This window comes from Rhamphochromis sp. 'chilingali' (genome assembly GCF_963969265.1).
Source record: "Rhamphochromis sp. 'chilingali' genome assembly, chromosome: 10".
NCBI lineage: Eukaryota > Metazoa > Chordata > Actinopteri > Cichliformes > Cichlidae > Rhamphochromis > Rhamphochromis sp. 'chilingali'.
In genome coordinates, this window is record NC_137937.1 from 25,038,877 (window position 1) to 25,061,152 (window position 22,276).

The 22,276-nt window shown below is 43.0% G+C and overlaps 2 protein-coding genes and 1 long non-coding RNA gene across 4 annotated transcripts; 1 reads left to right on the forward strand and 2 right to left on the reverse strand.

The window, feature by feature from the left end:
• Positions 1-53: 53 nt before the first annotated feature.
• ndufaf2 (NADH:ubiquinone oxidoreductase complex assembly factor 2) lies at positions 54-14,403 on the forward strand. Of its 2 annotated transcripts, XM_080893923.1 has the most exons (5): positions 54-307; positions 6,999-7,118; positions 8,865-8,954; positions 9,982-10,022; positions 12,175-14,403. In XM_080893923.1, exons 1-5 carry the CDS (start codon positions 193-195, stop codon positions 12,418-12,420), a joined length of 612 nt encoding a protein of 203 aa, XP_080750049.1. In that variant the 5' UTR covers positions 54-192; the 3' UTR covers positions 12,421-14,403. The 2 variants fall into 2 exon arrangements, with proteins under 2 accessions (XP_080750049.1, XP_080750050.1); XM_080893924.1 differs by lacking the exon at positions 6,999-7,118 and having other exon boundaries at positions 12,175-14,351.
• Positions 7,127-21,876, reverse strand: LOC308404082. Its single transcript, XR_013973058.1, has 3 exons — positions 21,775-21,876; positions 9,940-10,073; positions 7,127-8,123 (listed from the first exon to the last, which is right to left on the reverse strand). It is a non-coding gene; the product is annotated as an uncharacterized lncRNA (long non-coding RNA).
• Positions 14,724-18,029, reverse strand: smim15 (small integral membrane protein 15). Its single transcript, XM_080893925.1, has 2 exons — positions 17,945-18,029; positions 14,724-15,332 (listed from the first exon to the last, which is right to left on the reverse strand). The coding sequence occupies exon 2, from the start codon at positions 15,303-15,305 to the stop codon at positions 15,081-15,083; it is 225 nt and encodes a 74-aa protein (XP_080750051.1). The 5' UTR covers positions 15,306-15,332; positions 17,945-18,029; the 3' UTR covers positions 14,724-15,080.
• Positions 21,877-22,276: the final 400 nt, after the last annotated feature.

Sequence of the window (22,276 nt, forward strand, 5' to 3'; positions counted from 1 at the left end):
TTCAACTACAGATGCGATGATTGGTGGGTCTGATACCGTCACCCAATCACAAACTAGTTTGTTCATTCTGTTCCCAACCCATGAACCCTTGCATAAACGATCACCGTGAGAGGACAAACAGCGGATAGAGCTGCATTAAACTATATTTATATATACATATTCACACACAGGGGCTTTGGGTAACCCTATAAGATGAGCAGGATTGCTGCAATCCTACGGCGTGGCTTCGGAGTAGTACGCGAGCACGTCGGGACCGATCATTTGGGGAACAAATATTACTTAATCCCAGAGCAGAAGACATGGACAGGTAAACTAACATGTGTGCTAACATTAGCATCTACAGCTTTAACTACTGTTTAACTACTGCTTCTTTCACTTTTAAATAGTTATTAATGCTAGTTCAGTGCCAATGCATGTGACATGTCTTCTTTCTCTGTATTGAGTTTTTCATATGCACGTTAGCCTTGTAGTGTCATAAGATTGCCACTAGATGGCGTATTAGTCTTAATAACAACATTGTCGTATTGGATGGAAGATTTAATGCATATAGTGAAGGAGGACCTGCACAAAGATGTGTTGACAGTGGAGGATAGTTACGGATTGGGTGAGATGCAGGCAGATGATTCGCTGTGATGACCCCTGAAGAGAGCAGCTGAAAGAAGCAGAAGAAAAAGAAGACGTCCATGCTGCAGTAACTGCATTTAAGGTTTTTTGGCAGTGAAGTTTTCTGTGATGAGGTTTAAATACCTGGATTAGTTTAAATACCTGCGGTCAACCATGCAAAGCAATGGACAGTGGACAAGACAGGTGAAGAAGGGAATGCAGGCAGGGTGGAGTGGGTGCAGGCACCTGTCAAGGGTTGATTTGTGATAGAAGGATAGCAGCAAGAATGAAAGGAAAGGTTTACAAGATGGTGTAGTGAGATCTCATTTGAGGGGTGGTGTGACAGAGGAGATTACTAGGCAAAGAGTGAAATGGAGGTGACCCCTGAAGGGAGCGGCCGAAAGAAGACATAAAAGAAGACGAGGCAGACAGTGCAGTGAGGTTTTTGGCTGTTCCACTGTTGCAGATGAAATTGTTACTCAACTCTGTGGTGAGGATTTATAAGGTCATATATCCCTTCTGAGACGTGGCAGTTCTACGGTATGTAATGCTCAAGCCAAGCAGTAGAACTGTGTCAGGCCTGTGGGATGCCAGTGGTGTCCTTCACACCCTCTCTGACTGACTTAAAAGGGCAACAACATGCCTTGCGGGTCACAGAGCAGGACCTTTGTCTCCCTTGGACTGATATTGCTTAGAAAACATCAGAGACATCTGGCTTATTGATTCCAAAGGATTTTTCCAGAATCACTGCATGTGAGCAGGATTTGCTCTCCTACACAAGCTTGTGTTTGTCTCCCTCTCTTGGTCCCACATTTTACAGGCTAGATAAAGTTTTTCTTTCACTTGCAGCGGGTGAATAGTCATTACACACCGAGGTGCTGTAAAAACAAAACAAAAAACCCCGAACTGCTTGTTTGTCTGCGTTTTTTTGGTTTGCTGAAGAGGAGCGAATACCTGGCAGGTTGCAAGCCTGCTTTCTTTTTCGACTGAACTTGACTTTGTGCTTCACCTTTTCTCAGCAGTTTGCGGGGAAACCTGCACCCACCTTGTATTTATAATTCATTACAAGGCCGCTTCTCTACCCCTGGCTGTCAGACTATTCAAATGAGACATCACAGCAGCCCATTTTTTGGCACGCTACAGGAAAAAGTGTTCACTGTCCCATCACAATGACTGACAGAGTAGAGAGGCTAGTTGGCTTATAGGAAAACTGGTACCTAGCAGACACCATCATGACTGTCAGACAGGCACGTATACAGTCTCATATATACATTCATAATAAACATAAAGGAATATATGGCAGACACATTTGCTTCCTTTTATTTCTGGCACTCAGCCTGTCCAGCCTTGTGGAACTAAAGCAGATACATTATTCAGTCCATATGTCTCGCTAAAGCGAGCTCTTTTTGATCTTAAACTGATAGGCCAAGAAGGGGCTTTAGGTTCTTTAGGCATGGACCGCAGGGCTTTCCACTGCAGCACATGAGTAGCAGTCGATGCAGGTGAGGCGGTCATCCTCCGGCATTATCTTCACTTCATTTTGTTCACCCCTAGTGCTCCTTCCATCCACCTCTACCTTTATCCATGCTTTCCTGGTTCCATTTTCTACCTCTCTCTCAGTCTGTTATCTTTAGAAATCTGGGGCATAAGCAATCCTGACAGCCAGGGGTGGTCTTTTTTGTGTGCATCTGTCCTATCTGATTTCAACAACTTCTTCTTAGGTTGCCCTTCTTATTTGCGTTCACGTAGCCCTTCCTTCCCTCGCCCCTCCCTTTCATCGCTGCCACTGGATTTTTCCTCCTTTGAAGTATTTCCAGTGAAGATTTCTATTCAAAACACTGGAGTATTTCAGCAGTGAGGAGGGCTAGACCCAGCAGAGAGCTTTCTAACCCCTTCTCCTCAGATGCTGCTCTTCATCAAAATGAAAGAGCCTGGGTCTGAAGCACTTGCCTTGAGAGAGAAAGAGCGAGAGTCTCTGTCTTTATAAAAAAGGTTGGGCTATAAAGGCCTACCGTGTGCTGCTGCTTCATAGAAAGAAATGCGCTATAGGCTGTGGAGGCCCAGCGATTGTTGTCTGTGGCAGAGCTACTAGAGAGCCACTGGCAATCTGGCCATTGGTCTTAGAAGGTCTTTGCTTCGGTGTTGTCTCCACAGAGCTAAATAGAGAATCTATATTCTTTCTTTCTGTGTGCATCTCTCCCCCGGGCCCGGCTCTTCCTCACGCTGCATGGGGCTCCATGTCATGCTGCCCAGATGAAAGCAAAGCATTCTGTGGATGGGCTCATTTGTCTTCGGCAGTGGGCCTGCAGCTTTGACGCCTGCCTTCCCTCCCTTTATTTAGTAAGAGAGGCGCACTGACATTATCGGCCGCTGCAGGCACATTTGAAAATAATTGCCTGTATGATTGCTATTTTTCTTACCTCTTTGAGGAGGTGTAGCCTTTGTCTTGGAATCAATGGCTGCTCAATACTGGACAGGGGAAAGGCAGTTTCCTTTCATGTCTCAGTGAAAAGGATGTATTTTTAGCGCTATTCATTTTCGCAGTGTGTGCCATGCAGTTTTAATCTATTGGTCCTCTACGCTGCACGGAGAATGGAAGAGATTCAGAGGTGCACCACGCTGTTGCAGAGAAAAGATGCATTGACTTGTCGTCCTATCACTATCCCTCTTTCTTTGTCTATTATTTATTTGATTCCCCAGCTCTGTTCTATGAAGTGAAAAACTGAAAAGGCCTCAGTTCTGCTATTTCAGGATGGGCGACTCTGGGGACCGAGGGAGGAGGTGTGCGCTTTTTGCACTGGCGTACGCGTATTTGATTGTGTGTGGATGTCTTTAAGTGAAATGACAGCTACACACTTTGTGTACTATCAGCTTTGTATTTAAAAAAAAAAAAGGAAGAAGAAGAAGATCTGCCATTGTGTGTTTTCTCTCCACTTCATGCCCTAACACACTTAAGACAACAACAGATGGCTGTGTGTCATCAGAGCGTTGATTCAAGCCGCATATTTCCACAGAAAGGAGTCACAGCGGAGAGCGACGAGGGTCCAAATGGCTGTTTATTCTGCCACGACTCATCCCCAGGGTGTGATGAAGGAAGGTCTACCCTAGAGTAGGACACCAAGTCGGCGTTTGCCACAGTGCAGCTACGTCCAGAGACGCCACAGTAAATCACGCTAATTGATGAGCAGCTTTGCAATGCTTGCAGTTTAAATGAAGGTTGTTTAATCATTATAGGCTTTAGCTCATCTTGGTGTATACTGGCAGGGTCCTTCTAGGCATTTTAATGTCTCTAAAAATGGCTGCCAAGTGTGTATTTGTATGTGTATCTGGTTGTACATCATGGAGTGGCTTAACTACTTCATTAAAAAGGCATTTGAAAGGATAGAGGCTGAAAATGAGAGATGGGAACATTTATTTTCTATGGCGGAACATTTCAAGTGGGCCTCCATCCAATATTAGGGGTTTAAGTGGCATTTCGCAGGTCCATTAACCACTGCCTATCTGCAGTAGGACTGTATCTGTAATACATTAAGTCTGAATGTCAGTTGCATTGTTTTCACATCTTCCAAACGGACATCTTGCCAACAGAAGAAAGACAGCAAAATGGATTTAAAGAAATGTTGCCAGATGACCCAGATGTGATTCACATCCAGCACGGTCACAGCTCTGCGCGGTAAGATAGCCAGCGAGGTGTTTTGACACCTCGGGGGTCTTTGTCGGTCAGAAACTCAACCAAGAAGGCTGACAGACAGTCCAGCGCACGAGCAGCCTGCCACTGCTCATTCAATTCAGAATATTTTAATAAAGCAGACAGGCAGAGAGAAATAAGGTGAGGAGTATGGGAGAAAAGATAAGGGCGAGGGAGACTCGCGGAGGGTGGAGAAGAAGGTGGGTAACGGGAAAGTGAGTGACGAAGAACAAAGGGAAAGCTGACATATGGGGTGAAATTATAGAGTGTGGGGAGAATGGAGAGAGTAAAAGTGAAAGAAGGGTATCCTGACAGAAAGAGGGTGAAATGAGTGGGTGGAACAGGCGGGCAGATAGAGGGGGAGAGAGGGGAGGTGGGGATAGGTTAACGCAGAGAAACAGTGGGGGGACTCAAGGTGCAATGGAGGGAAAAGGAAGAGGGCTGGATGGGAGTGATGCGGGTGAATAGAAAGGGGTGGACAGCTTGGTGTATGGACATCACACAGATGGGCCTCTTAGGAGCCGCTGAGGTAGCAAGGGGCTCCATGCCGCTCCACAGCCTTACAAAGGACGCTGACTTCCTGGCTCACTACATTCCTTTTTTATAACCACTGGGCAGGAAGGAAACTTGAATTTGGGTGGTCTTGGGCAGACGGGGCCACGGTATCTCCACTAGCCTTAAGCTTTTAGTTAAAAGTAAAAACACAGGGGAAATCCAAGTATTCCTCTTAAAGCGCTACTACTTCGATATGAGTTGTTCTCCCCTGTTCCTGCAGTGAGGCGCTCCAAGCCTCAGCGGGATCGACGGCAACAGGGACAAACAGAACGAGGGCTGAATGGAACTGAAAGCAGCGGCAGGAAGCCTACTTTAGACCTAAGCTCCTCCTCCCAGCTGAACTGATGCAAAACAGCGACTGGCCTTTTCCCTCTAAACCGCATCCTGCATCACTTGGCTCTGGGCTAATGGGTAACCATGGTTACAGGCCTCGCACATCCCCTCCATCTTTTTTTCCCAGGGAAAGAAATTGGAGTGAGGGAGTTGTGGGGGCTGTCCATATTGTTACCTGCTTGCCCTTGTATCCCTGAAGCTTATCGGATCACTCCATCTTCATAAAGCTGTCCATTACGATGCACGTACTGGTCCCCCATTCCTCTCCAGTAGCACGGAGAGGAATAAACGAAGCTCAAATACTGCTCGCTGCTTCAGGGTGGCTTTTTTTGTTTCTGCACTGAACCAGGCCTAAAAATCTCTGGTTCACCTCCCACAAGCACAAGGAGTGGAAGGAGAAAAAACAAAAAAAACAAGCCTCTTTCTGCTGAGATGTTGTTGCAGTTTTTTTTAAAGTCTGCAGTTTTTTTAAAGTCTGCATTACAATTCAGACCCACAAAGCTGGGGTCAGATGCAGAGAGCTCATTCAGCTGCATCCTGTCTACGTTAAAGGACTCTCATTACCCGGATGTTGCAAATCGAAGTGCGTTCCCTTGACATCCGCGTCTGTAATGAAAAACGGAGTGCGGGAGAAAAGTGTGCAGTGGAGGCGACAGCGCAAGATGCCTGGAATGACATTGTGGAGGTGAAAAACCTCTCAGGTCGCCCTCAGCGGTACTCACCTGGGAGCTGATGTGTGAAGTTGGGTGTGTGCGTGTGTGTGTGTGTTGAAGCAGGTGATGGAGTTTAGCGGGGTGTGTTCGGGGTTCAAAGAGCAGCCCTCGGAGCGCATCATGTCTTATTTTAACGAGTGGGAAGGATTGAAGTGTGGCTGCCACAGCAACCCCCCTCTGTCACCTCCCTTCCTTCTTTCCTTCCTTCCTTTTCCTCTCCCATCCCTCCCCCACAGATTCCACAGCTAGGCTCACAGATGAGTCGCGTTCAGACAGGTGAGATGGCTCATGAATATTTATGCAGTGGGATTTCATTCCTGTTGCCGGTGGCCCCTCCCCTTCTCCAACGCAGCACTGCGTTTGTCCTTCACAGTAAGAGGCAGCGTCCTCGCTCCTGTCCCTCAGGTTAATCTGCCTGCTCTCCAGCCAGTTGTGCGTACGCGCGCGCGTCCGTGGTTGTGCGCATTTGACTGGTAAGTAGGTTTCCCCTAGTGAGTGATGAGAAGGCAGACCTGTCACAAGGGGGCCCACTGAGATGGAGAGCTCCCAACACCCTTCATACCTCACTTTCTCTCTCCCACCGCTCTCTTGCTCTCTCTAAAGGTGGGGGAGTAGGTGTGTGCAAGGCTGAAGTGCGAAGCAGAAAGATGGCTTACACCTGGTCTGATGACTGTATGTGTCAGGAATCCTAAAGTCTGTAGACTCCAGTAAAGCTCACACTAACGATATATAACTGAGATATTTTAGGTACAAACGCAGACGAATATGAATGATATGAAAAGAGATGATTTGTAAATATAGTCATTTTTATTGTTGTTGGCAGTTTGGTTATGATACATTAATTAAAAAGTAAGGCTGTATGCACTAATTGTAGTTCTAATACTGCGTTCTTATATCAGCTGTTGTAGAACTATGACTATGGCCCGTGTCTCTGTGTTTGTGCATGTTTCATTTCATAGCCGTACAAGAACAGCGATTACCTACAGAGGGAGATTCACCATATCAGACTGACACACCTCCACCCAACACGTATGTGATGGGAGGATCGGTCGTGTTTCATAAATATATGTACATACTGTATTTGTTATTTAAATGCGGGGATAAAGGCTGTGGTGGAAGGGCTGCAAAAAGCAACAAGACAAGAGGACAGCCATGTTGGAGTGTGACGGAGAGTAAAGGGGGAGGATGCAACCCAGTGAAGAGCGATGGAGACAGAGAGAGACAAAGTGGGTGCCTCTCTTTATGCTTATTAGCCAGGCATTAGCTGCAGCTAAGCACATTGCTTGTGGGGACTGTAATATAATTGTACCATTTTTGTCTGCTGCCACCCACACCCGATGCAAATATGGATATGATCTGTTCATAATTAGCATACCTGTTAAATGCATTTGTCAGTATTGCCCGGAGAGCACAGCATTTTTGCTTGCTGGCAGTTGTTTTTGTGTGTGTGTGTGTGTGTGGGGGGGGGGGGTTTCGAGGAAAGTATTTCTCAGAAGACATTTTAAGGCATGAATGTAAATAAGTGACAATGTTTTTTTGCACATTGCCGGGCCTATTTTGCAGTTTTGGGGTGTTTAAAGTATGCAGTGTTTTGTCAGACCTGGATACCACTAAAATAAGGCTGCAAAACTGGAGCCTGTGGGGCCCTATAGTGACAATCTAGTGGGAACCAAGGCAGAACCAACGCAATAGTAGCCTAATTAGATGACCTGATTACTATATAGGCTGGATAAAGTATGGAAAGGAATCATCCTCATAAGAAGTAATTACAGAAGGGAACATGGATGAAAAATGCTTTTGTCTTCCCCAAAACGAACTTGAGCGGGACAAATACATTTCAGTGACACAAGTGAAGCAAAAACACAGTCGACACTTTCTTCTTCTTCTTCTCTTTTTTTATTTCCAGGATGTCATCATTTATCCATCCCAGTGCCATAGCTATCTGTTATGGCTGAAGTAAACATTAAGGCCATCAGTCTGCAGTGTGCATGGAGGTGGTTGCCTCCATTTGTCCATGTCCAGTCAGCTGCGGAGAAACTGTGATGGATTCCTGACAGATTGTCTGTGTTTTGGAGCGTGTTGTTTTTCCTTGCCCATCCATTTCTCTCCTTCTAGCCATGTTTGCCATGCATCATCACTCTCCCTCCTTCCACCTCCTCTTTCTTTTGCCTCATCATTTCTCAGAGGGATGGAAGCGATAGGATAGACACCCGGCTACCTGTGAGGAGAAACTATGGAAACACAGCGCTTGTTATTAGTGAACACTGTGTGACGCTCTGTAGCACCACCCAAAGACATACACAACTGGGTCTTTTTTTTTTTTTTTAAATTCTCTTGCTCTCTCTCTCTCTCTTATTCTGCCTATATCACTCTCCGTTGCTCCTGCCACCATCTCCGTGTCATTGTGTGCCAGCCCGACTTGTCTAATCAGCAGATTTGTCCAAAATAATTGGCGGTGGCCTTGCTGCTAGCGAGCGTTGTGCTGTATACAGATAGGGAAAGGAGCACTTAATATTCCACGCAGCTCGTGCCTCTCCTGTTCTCTGTCATATCTGACCTCTTTTGTCTCCCGCTCGGCTTGATGTTGATTTTGGAGGGCATTGTTAGCCGGAGAGCTGTGATTGGAAGAGGTTGTCAGTGAGGAGGGCTGTGGTTGGTTGGTTTAGAGGAAGGCTGATTTGCATAAAGGCTTAGCCCAGATTTAGAGCCACTCAGCAAGATCTGAGGAGAAGGGCCCGAGGGCCGCGAGGTAATCATCCATGGCCTGTCACGGCGCTGTCATCCCTCTGCGTATTTGTGTGTCTGTCTGTATCTGTGCGTCTGCGTGAGCAGGAGACTGAGAGCATTGTGTCTGCGCTTTGTGTTTGTCCTGTTTCGCGTTTTGTATGCATCGTTGTTGGGCGTCTCTATCTCACTCTTGTTTCCTCATGCTGTCTTTTTTTTTTTTTCTTTGCTTTTGTTTTTTTTTCCAGGAAGGATTGTCCGTGCCAAGCGGATAGTAGAAGCAGCCAATGCTAAAGAATATGAATATATGGAAGGCAGCATTCCGATGGAGTGGGACGGTAAGTCTGGGCAGTAGCATCACTGTTACATATTTTAACTATCACTAACATGGATAAATGGCAGTGTTTACAAAAAGAGCTATCCGGGAGAGTTTATTTAAAAGGAAAAAAAAGTGCTGCACAAATAAACTGGAGTGACATATTCATGGTTGCATCTTTTGGGGCCTCAGCTAATCCACTGATTTGTTTTTTTCTTTTCCCCCAAACTGCAAGATGGAGTTGGGGGGCGGGGTTGTGAAAAGGGTATTCATGAGTTTATCAAAGATGCCTTCTGCTAGTGTTATACAACCGTACCATAAAATAGTGTTTCAAATTTCTTACAACTGGATACAAACTGTTCCCTCTGTCTCAGACTGGCTTTATCCACCTTAAACCCCTCATCCTGCTTCGCCCCATCCCTCATGCATTTTCATCAGGATGCAAATAAGAAAGGGATAAAAGAGGCCCAGAATCCCCGTGCTAGCTGGAGGAAGAGTTACAAAATCTCTCTCGCTCTTTCTTGCTGGCTCCCTTTACCCTTCTGTGCTGTGCAGCCAGCTCAGCCAAAATAGAGCTTCTTAAAAAGAAGAAGTGTGTGGGGGGGGACAGACAGACACAGTTCTGCTCGGGAGGAAGAAGAAGGACAGAGGTATTGATGAAGAATGACAGAGTGTGTGCTTTCAAATTCAAAGATCAGAGCAGATCCCCTCTTTCCCCTCTGAGATGCAGAGCCCGATGGCCCTGTTCTGCCTACACTAAAGCAGTATTAGTGTTTTGAGTTTGCCATGTGTATAACTCTGGATGTTTTCCCTATAGAGTGCTAAGTAAAATGAAACAAAACAAACCAAAAAAAAACCCCGCATACAGTCCCCGAGCTAGTTTGGTTACCCGGTAGTTACGCTGAGCTACTGAAGTGCCCCCGAAACTCTGTGATGCTATAGTTGCAGCTTTTAAATATGACTGCAGGTTGTGTTTGTGCAGCATATGTTTGTGTGGGTGTTCTCACTCGTCTTATTTCTGCTCTCTCCTCCTCCTGCTTCTCCTCCAGCTTGGATCCGAGGCAGACGGAAGGAGCCCCCCTCCATCGAGGTACGTCTCCACCCAGCCTCCCCACTGTGCTGATGGTTGGACTCTGGGGGACTGGTTACAAGGGAGGGAAAGAAGCAAAGATGGGAAGGAGAAAGGCTTTGATTTGTTTTATCTTACAGTCTCGAACTGAATCCGGGAACTTTGGGGGACAGGTGTTAAAATAAACAGCAGCTGAAGTGCATTGATGGTGAGGCTGAGAGCAAAATCAGCCTCTGAACAAGGGGCTCACTGACACCATGTCCTAGTTTACTTTCTTTCTCCTTTTTTTTCCAGCAGAAGCCTGCATCTCGCCTTTTTTGTGTTTTATTTCTGGCAGCCTGTGATATGGGAATGGTGAAGGAGTGCAGTTTTTCCCCCTTGTGTACCTCTCACTGGGTTTATTGCTCTTTAAATGTGAGAATGCTGGAAATTATTTGGCCTGTGAAATGTAGGTCTATAGGAAATCCCTTGGAAGGCCAATACCCAGGCACTCTTTCTATCTCTCTGTCCACTCTGCCTGCCAGTAGCCAATGCCATCCCCTGCCTCTACTGCCAGAACATTCTCTTCCAATTTTCTGCCTCGCGTCTGCCCAATAGCTGCCATTGACAGCTGGACAGTGTTGATGTGGCCAAGGCTTCACTCCCCACACATTACCCTACCCCTTGTCACGCTCCCTCTTTTCCCGGTCCAAGCCGACATAAATTGATTGGATTAAATCCTGTCATTAACAGGCTGGAAAAGCAGCTCAGTATGTTTGTCTCCCTCCCCAAAGCAGGGCTTTTTGGCCACAGCTCTCCCCTCTCTTTTCCAGTCCTTCATTTCAGCCAGCACACAACAGCATTATGCCCATTCCTCCCTTCCTTTCTGGCTCCTTGAGCTAGGGCGAGGCTAACATCACTGGACACTAACAGTGGCTCAAGTGGGTAACTATTCCACCAGTGGACTGTGACCAGTTTATAACTGTTTCCATGGAGTGGTTTATATTGCGAATGTCTCCTGTCATGTTAGCTTACCGATGTGTTCCAAGTACTACATTTTTAACCAGGTTTTATTGGACCAATCCAGGTTAACTGAACACGTTTGTTATTCTTCTGTTGAATGCCCTACTTCATACTGGACACGTGCACACATTTGTTCCTGGAAGCTTCCCAGTGCAGCTTAATTTCTCCTTTAACTTTGACTGGTGAGCAGCTGACGCTCTAAGACGAAACAGAGATAGTCGATTAAGGAGTGGAAATTATCACCGCTTGAGTTTTGCAGGAGAGTTTGTAGTTTCCAGCAAGTAGGACATACTCAGATTTTCCTATCTTCACGAAACTGCCAGCTCAAGATTTCCAACACCACAATCAGATAATGTCCAGCTGGGTGGGTGATGCAAATGGATAGAGTGTCAGAGATGTTGCGTGCCCTCGTGATCTCAGGAGCTCATTGTAACTTATTGTTAAGAGGTTCCAAAGAGTGCAGTGTTATACATTCACAAAGCAGAAGTGGTCTATTTTTAATCTTCTCTTTCTCTGTTGAGTTTCACTGAGCTGAAACCTGCAGAAAACACTGCTAGTCAGCTAGTCCTGAAAATGTTGACTGAAGTTAATCTATTTCCTTTATTAAAGCCAGCTTTCCTCTGATTGGTTGCTGCTTGCAAACAAGTAAACGTTAAAAGTGTTTGGGGCTTCTGGGGCTTAAAGAGAGAGCTGTTTGCCTAAACTCACTGCATCCAGGATACCTGCTCTCGCTGACATCATAGAGAGCTGAGAATTAAAAAAAAACTGTAAGAAACAGAGACATAAGTGCAGTCTGAAGTCTGAGCTTGACCCCCAGACTTCAGACTGCTTATCCATATACAAAACCTGGAGCCTCAGCCTCTCTAAAAGCATAATAGGGTAAATTATTATATAATAAATGAATAAGCTTATGACATTTATCTGAGTCCTGGTCAGGGGAATTATTGCTTCTAATTATTATTGTTATAGTCTATATCTAGAAACCACTGATACAAGTATTATTTGAATTATTATTATTATTATTAGTCAGAAATATCCTCATGGGATTTCCATTATTCTGTGACATTTAAAATGGTGTTCAGCTGCACTGTGTGCAGTATTGAAAATGTCTTAGAATTTGACGATGGCTGCAGAAACCCTGAGTATCCACGTATGTTTGTGCATTTTATAGGAGCTGCTGAAGAACCAATCCAACAGGGAGCAGATAAAAACAAAAGCCAAGGAGGTGGAGGAGAAAGATCGGGCTCTGCTGGCTAAAGAGTACAAGGAGGGTCTGGTGGCGACTCCAGCAAGGACTGTGGCCAAGGGCCACGCAGCTGCCACCAGCTTCGACAAGCAAGAATTCAACGAGGAACCAACCAGCACTGCAAACACGTTCCAGCCTGGCTCCTGGATGCCCACTTCCAAGAAAGACTAATCCAATCAACAAAAAGGGGCCCTACAATAAAATTACTTGAGATTTAATATTGGAAATTCCTTCCAGTACAATGTCGTCAACGTCCCCATAAATTTTGGGTGTTTACGTTACCAGGAAAGTGAAATAAGTATAATTATTAAATGTGGTTACATTAAATGAACTATTGTCTCTTTGTTACAGAATATTGATTTGAAGATCACAAATAATAATAATAATGTTGCAGTTTATGGATTTAAAGACATTCTTCTCTCACTTATGTTGACAGTATATGTTGGGCAGACACGGTTCTGTGTAAAGTCTTGAGCTACTCCTGATTTCTTTATTTTGCTGGGAAACTGGGAAATAGATGCAGCAATTTATTTGAAATGTGCAAACCTATAAAAATACAGTAAACTAGGCAAAAAAAGTCGATATTTGGTATTCCTGCCTTTATTCTTCAGAACAGCCTGAACTCTTTTAGGCAGGTTTTCCTTGTAATTTCTACAGGAATACTTCTTGAAGGACATTTAAAGCTCTTCTTTGGATTTTGGCTGCTTTTTGCTCTGTTTTCTGTCCCGATGATCCCACCCTGCTTCAGTAATATTGAGGTTTGGGCTCTGGGGAGACCAATCCATGACTGATAGTGTTCCATTGTGTTTTTTCTATCCACGTATATTTTTTACTGCATTTGAAATGCATTTGGGATGATTTTCATGCTGAATAACGGTATTGCATGGAGGATCATAATCTGATGTTCATAATTCCATCAGTTTTATTAAGATCTCCAACATCAGTGGTTGAAACGCAGCTCCAAACCATGACAGAGCCTGTGCTGTGTTTTGCAGATGGCTGTAGATGTTCACTGTTGTATCTCTCTCCTGACCTCCTCTGTACAATGCTCATGACGATTTAACCCAAAAATGTCAAATTTGCATTCATCACTGAATTTTCAGTCTAGTTCTTGTAGAATAACTCAGCCTTTTCTTCCTGTTTCTCTTTAAGCATAGATTCCTCACAGCCACCCTTCCACTGAGACCATTTATGATGAGACTTTTGCATCTGTGTCAGATCTTTGCTGCATTTTTTTCCCCCATTTCTTAAGGACATAACTTTCAGATACCGATCATCTTCGATAGATAGTTTTGTTTAAGGCTGTCACTTCTTCGTTTGTCCAGATTCTTTAAGGGCAAACTGCTCAGCATGCCAAAATATTCCTATTTGTCACCCTGTTGTTGCAAAAATACTATTTTACACCTCTACAAACCATGTTGTCTTTGGCAGTTTTCATAGATTCTACTACAGAAATGGTAATGATGTATTTTTGTGACAGGCTGCTAGTAATAAAGTGCCTAGAGGTACAATTTGAAATTGTTTTTTTTTTCTTTGTTATGTGTAGACACAACAGTGGTTCATCCCTAAAGTTATAGGAGTCTTTTAATGCTTGGATGATTCATTGTAAAGTTAGTGGTTAGTGGCTTACCAAATTTTTTAAAAATCCTCTGAAATGGTCAAAGATATACTTTTGCTCTTTTTATTGGATACTAAGTAGAGATGGACAGGAAATTGGGGAGAGAGAGAGGGGAAGACTGTTAGCTTAAAACAGTCTTCCTTCTCATGTCTGTCATTCTAAAAGCAGTCATGAGACATCAGTTCTCTGAACGCAGGGAAGTAAAACTAAGAAATAGAAAACAGTTACACTAAACTGCTTTGACTGCCTCTTTATAGGCTCACGAGTACTCAAAGCCAGTCGCCACCCATAAAAATACCAACCCCTGTGGACTTTTGAATGTTTTATTTTACAACACTGAGTCAAAGCGAAGGTTCACTTTCTACTTATAAACAAAAATAAAAAATGTCTAATAAAATGAGCAAAGGTCTGCATCCAAATTAAAAGCATACAGTACATGAAACACGAGTTGTTTAATATGTAATCCTGGTTTACTATTTTTAAATTGATATTTAATAAAGGCACACCTGTTAAATATTACTTTTCACCTTCCTGTACCGCAGATCATGCTGATTTGTTTGATGCTTTTATATTTTAGAACTCCATAATCAACAATAAGACCTTGCACATACAGGAGTATTACCCTTAAATGCACTTGCTGTCACCTTACTGAACATTGCGAGCCTACTTTTTTGAATTTGTGGTAGTGTATTTTATTACCAGCCCTCTGATTCAGTGTTTATGGGTAAATAAGTACACAGCATAATATTAAATCCAAAAAAAGGAAGCTTTCTTACCAACCATGAAAATTTTATTGATCATAAAGTAATCATTTGGATAGCTTGCAAGTTATCAAGCTTAAAAAGTTCCATTATTCTCATTATGTCATCATTTCAGCAAAACGGGGATGCCAACAATGGAATGCAAGGTGTTGCAACAGCTGCACGATATAACAGCAGGTCACTGTATAAAAACGTTATACAGATGACTACTGTGCTGTTGCTGACCAAAGTCCCACTGAGACAAGCTTCCTCAGGGCAGTACTGTCCATCAGCACTGTTAAGTCTGTGGGGCCAGCGTCCCTCCTCCTACCCTGGACATGAGGCATAGTGGCCCTGTGCTGAGAGTAGGTCTGGGAGAAGGAAGGGCACCGTGTCATTGTTTAGAAAAGGAGCCCTGCGAGCGTGATGGTTTGCTCGTCCTTTGCAATGCCCCTATCCTAGCCCTCGCCAGCTCAGTCTTTCTTGGTCCTCTTGGCTTTGGCTATGTTTTCCTGACGTTTCTGCTTCTTCTTCTGTTCGCGGTCACGTGCCTCGATCATCTTGGCCAGCTTCCAGGACAGCAGAGCGCTGGCAATGAAGAGAGGGGTGAGAGCCAGTATGATAGTTGTGAGAAAACCATAGGGGTCTTTGGCAGCCCACTCCACCACATACTCTGCCCATGCTTGCACGTCGATCATCCTGTTCAGGAACGATGAGGCTCAGACCTGAGAAAGATGGCCACGAGAGAAAGCTGTGAATATGTGCGACATGTCATACTCAAAACATATGTGTATATTCAAATATTACAAAAGGGGGAGTATGCTTTATGGACAACTTTCAGAATGAACTTAAAGGAAAGTTAAATATAAAGTTGTTTATAGGTTATAGTCTTAGTTGCTCTTTTATATCATCATATATCTTTGGTTTGTAAACTGTTGGTTCCCCAAAGAGTAACTTGGCAGCATTACAATCAACTCTCAAATCAACACAGATATCATTTCATTTTTCTGAAAGGTAAGATTAACCAATTGTTGTATTAACTAGTAAATACACTGATCAAGGATACCATTATGACCACTAGCAGGTAAAGTGAATAAAACTGATTACATCTTCATCATGGCACGTGTTGTTGGTCGTGATACATTAGGGAATAAATGAACATCGTCTCCTCGTGGTCGATGTGTTAGTAGCAGGTAAAATGGGCGGGTGTTAGGATTTGAGCGAGTTCTTTTTCCAAGGGCCAAACTGTGACAGCTAGACGACCGGGTCAGTTCATCTCCAAAACTGCAGCTCTTGTGAGGAGTTCCTGGTCTGCATTGGTCAGTATCTATCAAAAGTGGTTCAAGGAAGGAACGGTGGTGAACCAGTGGTCGGGAATGTTCTGCTGGGAAACATTGGGTGGATGTTACTTTGGCACCTACCTAAGCATTGTTGCAGACCATGCACACTATTTCATGGTAATGTTATTCTCTGACAGCTGTGGCCTCTTTCAGCAGGATAATGTGCAGTGCCACAAAGCAAAAATGCTGCTTGAAAAATGTAATGAGGAGCACACAAACGAGTTTGAGGTGTTGACTTGGCCTGTGGATTCTCCAGATCTCAGTCCAATCGACCATCTGTTGGATGTGCTGGACAAACAAGTCCAATCCATGCCCCACCTCGCAATTTACGGGACCTAAAAGATCTGTTGTTAACATCTTAATGCCAGATACCACAGCACAGGGGTCTCAACAGGTCAGGACTGTTTTGGCAACAAAAGGGTGCTCAACACAATATTAGGTGGTCATAATGTTATGTCTGATCAGTGTATATCACCTAACAATGTGAGGTACTTTTTAAAATTGTAGCAAGAAAAAAAATCTAGAACTGAATAAATGGAGAGAAACCTGGGAGGTGTTCAAGCAGCAACTGCATTATAACACAAAAACATGTCTCACTCTCCTGTCATATACCAAACACAACCTCCCAGCATCCACCTGCAGGCTCCCAGAGGATGTGTACACACCACACATATTTGCAGGGAGTGATAAGTCTTACCGGATATGACAGCAAGACATTAATGAGTTAAGTAAAGACATTTAAACAGAAATAAAGAGATCCAATGCTGGTGAGACAAATGCAAGTTCTAGAATTAAATATTTCTAACACACTGATAAGGAGGAAAGTCTAATTCTGTTACTTTAGCAATCCTAAGCTTGATATCAGATCAAACTGGAACCATACAGTCTCATGGACCATACAGTCGCTGATCCTCACAAGCATGTCCGATCTTGGTGGAAGAACACCTCACTTACACATTTGTTTAACATAATATTGCCAAAACATCTGAAAGATCCATCTGGACACTGTTGAACTGCTGTCCTCAGATGTTTAAGTACATTTAAAACAAGAACAAACATGTAGAAAAAAGCTTTTACCCAAAAGCTACAACAGCACTAAACACTGCTGAAACCGAACCTTGTAAGATAATTGTTTTGCATGTGTGATATGTGTGTTTTACCTTCTTTTTTATGATTACTTTTAGAAATTTCTGTGTGTATTTATAGACTTTTTTTTTTTTTATAAATAATTACAATGGGAATACTTTCAAGCCTTTTTTCCCAGACCTTTGCACTGCACCCGATTTCGTTGTACATGTGCAATGACAACATTATTATTAGTTTAACTGCGGTCCTTTTACCCAAACACAGTCACTAACTTTGTCCAAGTGCCATGAATAAGAGGACAACAGAGGCGCACTTCTTTCATTGCACACGGACCAGCTGGGCTGTAGTTAGCCCCAAAGGATCATTCAGAGCAAGGAAGTATAGCGAAGTCTTTTTTTTATGTTTGATTACAGTTAAAAACGTCAAATGGACTTAGATGATCTGTTAGATAACTGAAGTTACCCCCAAAGACTTCCGTTCCCACAGTTTTCGTGTATCGTCCCTACGACAGTGAAAAGATTTAGGGCGCCATTCAACAGGAGTCATTTGTAAAGCGCTCCGACCAGCGGTACACAAGCAGCTAATGACCAACGACTAACTAACTAGCTAACCAACTAACCACAGTCTCTAGCTACAACCTTAAGACATCAAGTTATGCGAGCGATTTTAATGTGTATGCATATAGGAACAGATATGCATTTCTTAGACGCGGATGAAACATTTAGTTTCATTTCTACTGCCGCTAGCTAGCCCACCCGTGCATTAAGGCCTGACTTTTCGATACAAGAGCACTTACTCTCGGTTAAACAGTAAAACGACCGTCTAAATGAACGCAACAAACCGCCTAATTTATGTTTTCAAAACAGTTAGTCCTGATAAAACTCAGAGTGGCACAAAATACACCAACTTACCAAAAGGAACGGAGATTTGTGTTTGTATCCGCGATAAACTACCCAGCTCCTCCTTGTTCCGGGAAGTGGAACTGGTGTGGCAATGAGGCATTCAGGTGATATCGGCAAAATGTAAAAATAAGAAAAAAACATTGGTTTTTGTTTGTATTCATGAATTATTCTAAATGTGTAACACTTTCACTAATATTAGATGCCAAATATAAATAAATATCTAAATATAGATAAGATAAATACCCTTCTGTGTTGCATTTGCAGACCGTCAATACCAAAAATGCACCGGTATAACTTATGTAGAACAAGCCAAATCGTTCAAATATAATTCAGAACGTAATTGTAATTCCAGCTTAATATGTTTTTTTTATCTTTACTTAAAAGGGTATGAAATTGTCTGAAATTTGTAATTTTTTCTGTTTCCCCGCTAGAAGTTTTCGAAATTACACTTAATCAGTATTATTTGAATGCACCATGAGTTCTCGCTTGTGGTTGGACATGATGAGATTCCTTGGTTATTGGGATATGTAGTCCTCTGTACCATCAAGCTATAGGAATGACTCTAAAATCTAAATATATTTAATACATTTATTTGCCAGTTGCTCTCAAGAAAATTAAGGAACATTTAGTTTAGATTACCTTATTTATACTCTAGTTGGAGGTTGCCTGTTATGTCCATCAGTATCAAATTGCTCAAAAGAAACACGGAAACGCAGCAGACTATGCAATAAAGACATATAGAACAATTTATAAACATATATATATATATATATATATATATATATATATATATATATATATATATATATATATATATATATATATATATATATATATATAGATATATATATATATATAAAAACACCCAGCACGCCCCTGCGGGCGGTTTATCCTTCAAGCTCGGGTCCTCTACCAGAGGCCTGGGAGCTTGAGGGTCCTGCGCAGTATCTTAGCTGTTCCCAGGACTGCGCTCTTCTGGACAGAGATCTCCGATGTTATTCCCGGGATCTGCTGGAGCCACTCGCCTAGCTTGGGAGTCACCGCACCTAGTGCTCCGATTACCACGGGGACCACCGTTACCTTCACCCTCCACATCCTCTCGAGCTCTTCTCTGAGCCCTTGGTATTTCTCCAGCTTCTCGTGTTCCTTCTTCCTGATATTGCTGTCATAACCCCGGCGGAAGGGGCTACATGAATAGGATGAGGGACCTATGGATATATATATATATATATATATATATATATATATATATATATATATATATATATATATATATATATATATATATATATATATATATATATATATATATATAAATAAAGCTGAAATGTCTGATTGTGTGTGGAGCTGTTCTGTCTGGAGAATAAAGCAAATGATAACTGTGTTAAAATAAAATAGAATAAAAAGGCTTCATTGACCCTCTGAGAAAGATGACTAACATAACAAAGGAGGACCTGCTGGCTTTGTGAACTTCCTGTGGGGAAGTATTGAAACCAAATCAGGTTAGGCCACATCTGCTCCGTCCATACGGCATGGATCACTTTCAGAGCAGTTCAAAGGCCAGCCTTTTAGACTTACTCACAGAGCAATGAGAGGGGCAGCTGGGAACACATGCGGCAGGCAGACACATTGCAAACACACATTCTGGTATACCAGTGTAGTTTTGAGCCAACTTTTATAGACAATTTAGAAAAACATACCCCAACCTGGCAGCTTTTCTTTGTTACTTGCTTATAACAATTAACTTCTGTAGTGGCTCATCATACAGGAAAAACCAGGGGGCAACAGCAGCCACACCCTAACCCCTGATGAGTATTCTACCCCTATAAAATTGGGGGGGGCCCTTTCATGACACACAGACATGGAACTAGCATTATCAACAGACAAGGTGGGGGCCAGTAAAAATGAGTGTACCACAGTTTGTGGTTAACTGGCTACACTAATCCATGTGTCATAAGTGTTTCAAGAAAGAAACACACTAGGGCTGGCTCTCCTATGAGAATTTTCTAGCATTTCTTTTCCTTTTTTTGTTTGGCAGAATGATAGACTGAAATACAGGAAAGAGTAAAAAGAAGATAACGTGATGGCTATGAGAACTTTAAAAAAACACACAAAAGCCTAAAAGTTATACCTATAGCTATCTAGAACTACAGTTGTGGCCGGTGCTGTCTTGGTAATGTGAGGCTTTCAATGACTTCTTTGGACTGTATTTTTTTTCCCAGGGTGGAATAAAAAACAAGAACTGAGTGCATAAGTTTGAAATTATTTAGAATTGTTACTAATCCACACAGGGCCAAACCCCTTAATGGATTAATGCCATTAACATTTTGTGAAATGCCCCTCAACGCCTTCCACAGATGTTTCTGGTAGCTGTTAACAAGCTTCTGGTATAATTCTTTATGGATATCTCACAACTCTTCTTGGAAGAATTTGTAGAGGCCATTCCAGAGTTTGATTTATCTACTCCAAAACCAGTTTTGATTTATTTGGGATCATTGTCCTGTTGGAACACCCAATTCTATGCAAGTTTTAACTGTCCAGCTGGTGATTTGAGGTGAATTTCAAGAATTTGGAAGTTGCACTCCTTAATTACTCTACTCCACTTTGTGCAATGTACTAGTGTCACCTTCAGCATCCCCAGAACATGATGCTACCACCACCATGCTTGGGAGAGTGAATAGGTTTGAAAGCTTCACCTTTACTCTGCCAAACCTACCTTTTGTAATTGTGGCCTAATTGCTCAATCTTTATTTATTCTGACCATCAAACTTTTCTTCGGAAGGTATCTTGCTTTTTCATGTAGGCAGCTGCAAATTTCAGTCTATAGATTTTGGAACAGGGAGTTCTTTCTTTGTCAGTGCATTCGTGGTCCATGGTGATGTAAAACTGGCTTCACTTTGGGCAGTGATGCTGGTATTCCAGCAGTTTCCAGTTCATGGCAGGTTTGAGCCTCGGATGGTTCCTGGGTTGTTTCTGAACATCCTAACAAATTTCCTGCCATCTGAGGGTGGCGGTTTGGGTCTTTCCAGTCCTCGACAAAGTGTTGACATGTCTGAATAATTTGTGCTTATGTACAGTTGTTGGAATTGATGATCTTGGATCATCATTGGATCATCTGCAGTTGTTTAGAAATTCCCCTATGAGACCTTCCCAACTTGTTTAAATTAGATCTTCACTGAGGACCTTGGACTTTCCTATAGTTTTGAGTACTGCTGTGTCAAACAAATCCTTTTGATACAGACAAAGAAAGTCAATAGGGCTTGGAATCGTCAAGTTAAAAGGCACTGTAGAACCTTCAGAACCACTTATTAAAATATTGATGTGAGTGTATGAATATATTTGAACCTGTATGTTTACTTTGACCCTGTGTGGATTAGAGAAAACCCAAAACAAACTGAAACTTGAGCAAACAATTTTTGTCGTTTTGAAGTCTTCAAAGATTCATGCAGTGCAATCATTCCACCCTGGAAAAAAGAAAAGTTCAAAGAAATTGTTAAAAGCCCCAAATTACCACTACATCGGTGCCCAGGATAAAACTTCTACTTCGAACTAGAACTCTAAAAAACACTACCTTGATAGCATCATTGACCCGTATACCTGGTAGTATCTTAAGTTACCGCAACCAAACTTTTGGACTTATTTTCTCAGACTTTATGTATCCAAGCAACAATTATACTGATCTCCAAGTAAAAAATCAATAGAGTCGCCCCTTAAAATAAATAATATAGGCAAAAAGCTTGTCTTTCATGAGTGCATATGATTACTTGTCAATTGGCTGCACCATATAAGAGCTGATGTGACTACAGAGGACAGGCATGTCCACCTTCATATGTTCTTACCCTCTGCGGCCTGACAGCTGAAACCACTTTTGGACTAAAAAGCCGCAAAAACAACGATCAAGTTGTTATTGAAGAAGCTGGAGCCCGGGGTGGTAGCTGAGGCTCCAAAGGAAAAAAAAAGTCAGTTTTCTTGCCCCCTTTTACCCCTGTGGGAAACTGCGAGGCCGCCCCTGGATTAAGTCCCCGCCTTTAAACTCAAATAAGAAGGAAACTTCAAAGGCCGTCGGCCGCCGGGGCTCCACCCTCGCGCTCCCGAAAAGCTTCACAAAGGATTTGCCGACGTTCGGGAATTCCGCCTCCAGTTCCTTTTATAGCGCCACTCGTGCGCTGGCAGCTCTCCAGGATCCCGCCCATCCGGTTACTTTGACAACACAAAGGACTTCACTGAACTCACAAGCTCCGCCCACTTATCCAAATAAGGGCAGTCTCTCCATGTACGGCAAACAATCGGTGCGAGATTGCCCTTTTCTCTTCCTTATCCCGTTTATATGATCGGAGAGGA

Excerpts from the sequence above, each read along its gene's own strand:
- ndufaf2 (XM_080893923.1), top strand. The coding sequence starts at position 193 with ATGAGCAGGATTGCTGCAATCCTACGGCGTGGCTTCGGAGTAGTACGC. Across the intron at positions 7,119-8,864 it reads TGGAGACAGAGAGAGACAAA|GAAGGATTGTCCGTGCCAAG; the intron begins GTGGGTGCCTCT and ends TTTTTTTTCCAG. Across the intron at positions 8,955-9,981 it reads CATTCCGATGGAGTGGGACG|CTTGGATCCGAGGCAGACGG; the intron begins GTAAGTCTGGGC and ends CTTCTCCTCCAG.
- smim15 (XM_080893925.1), bottom strand. The coding sequence starts at position 15,305 with ATGATCGACGTGCAAGCATGGGCAGAGTATGTGGTGGAGTGGGCTGCC.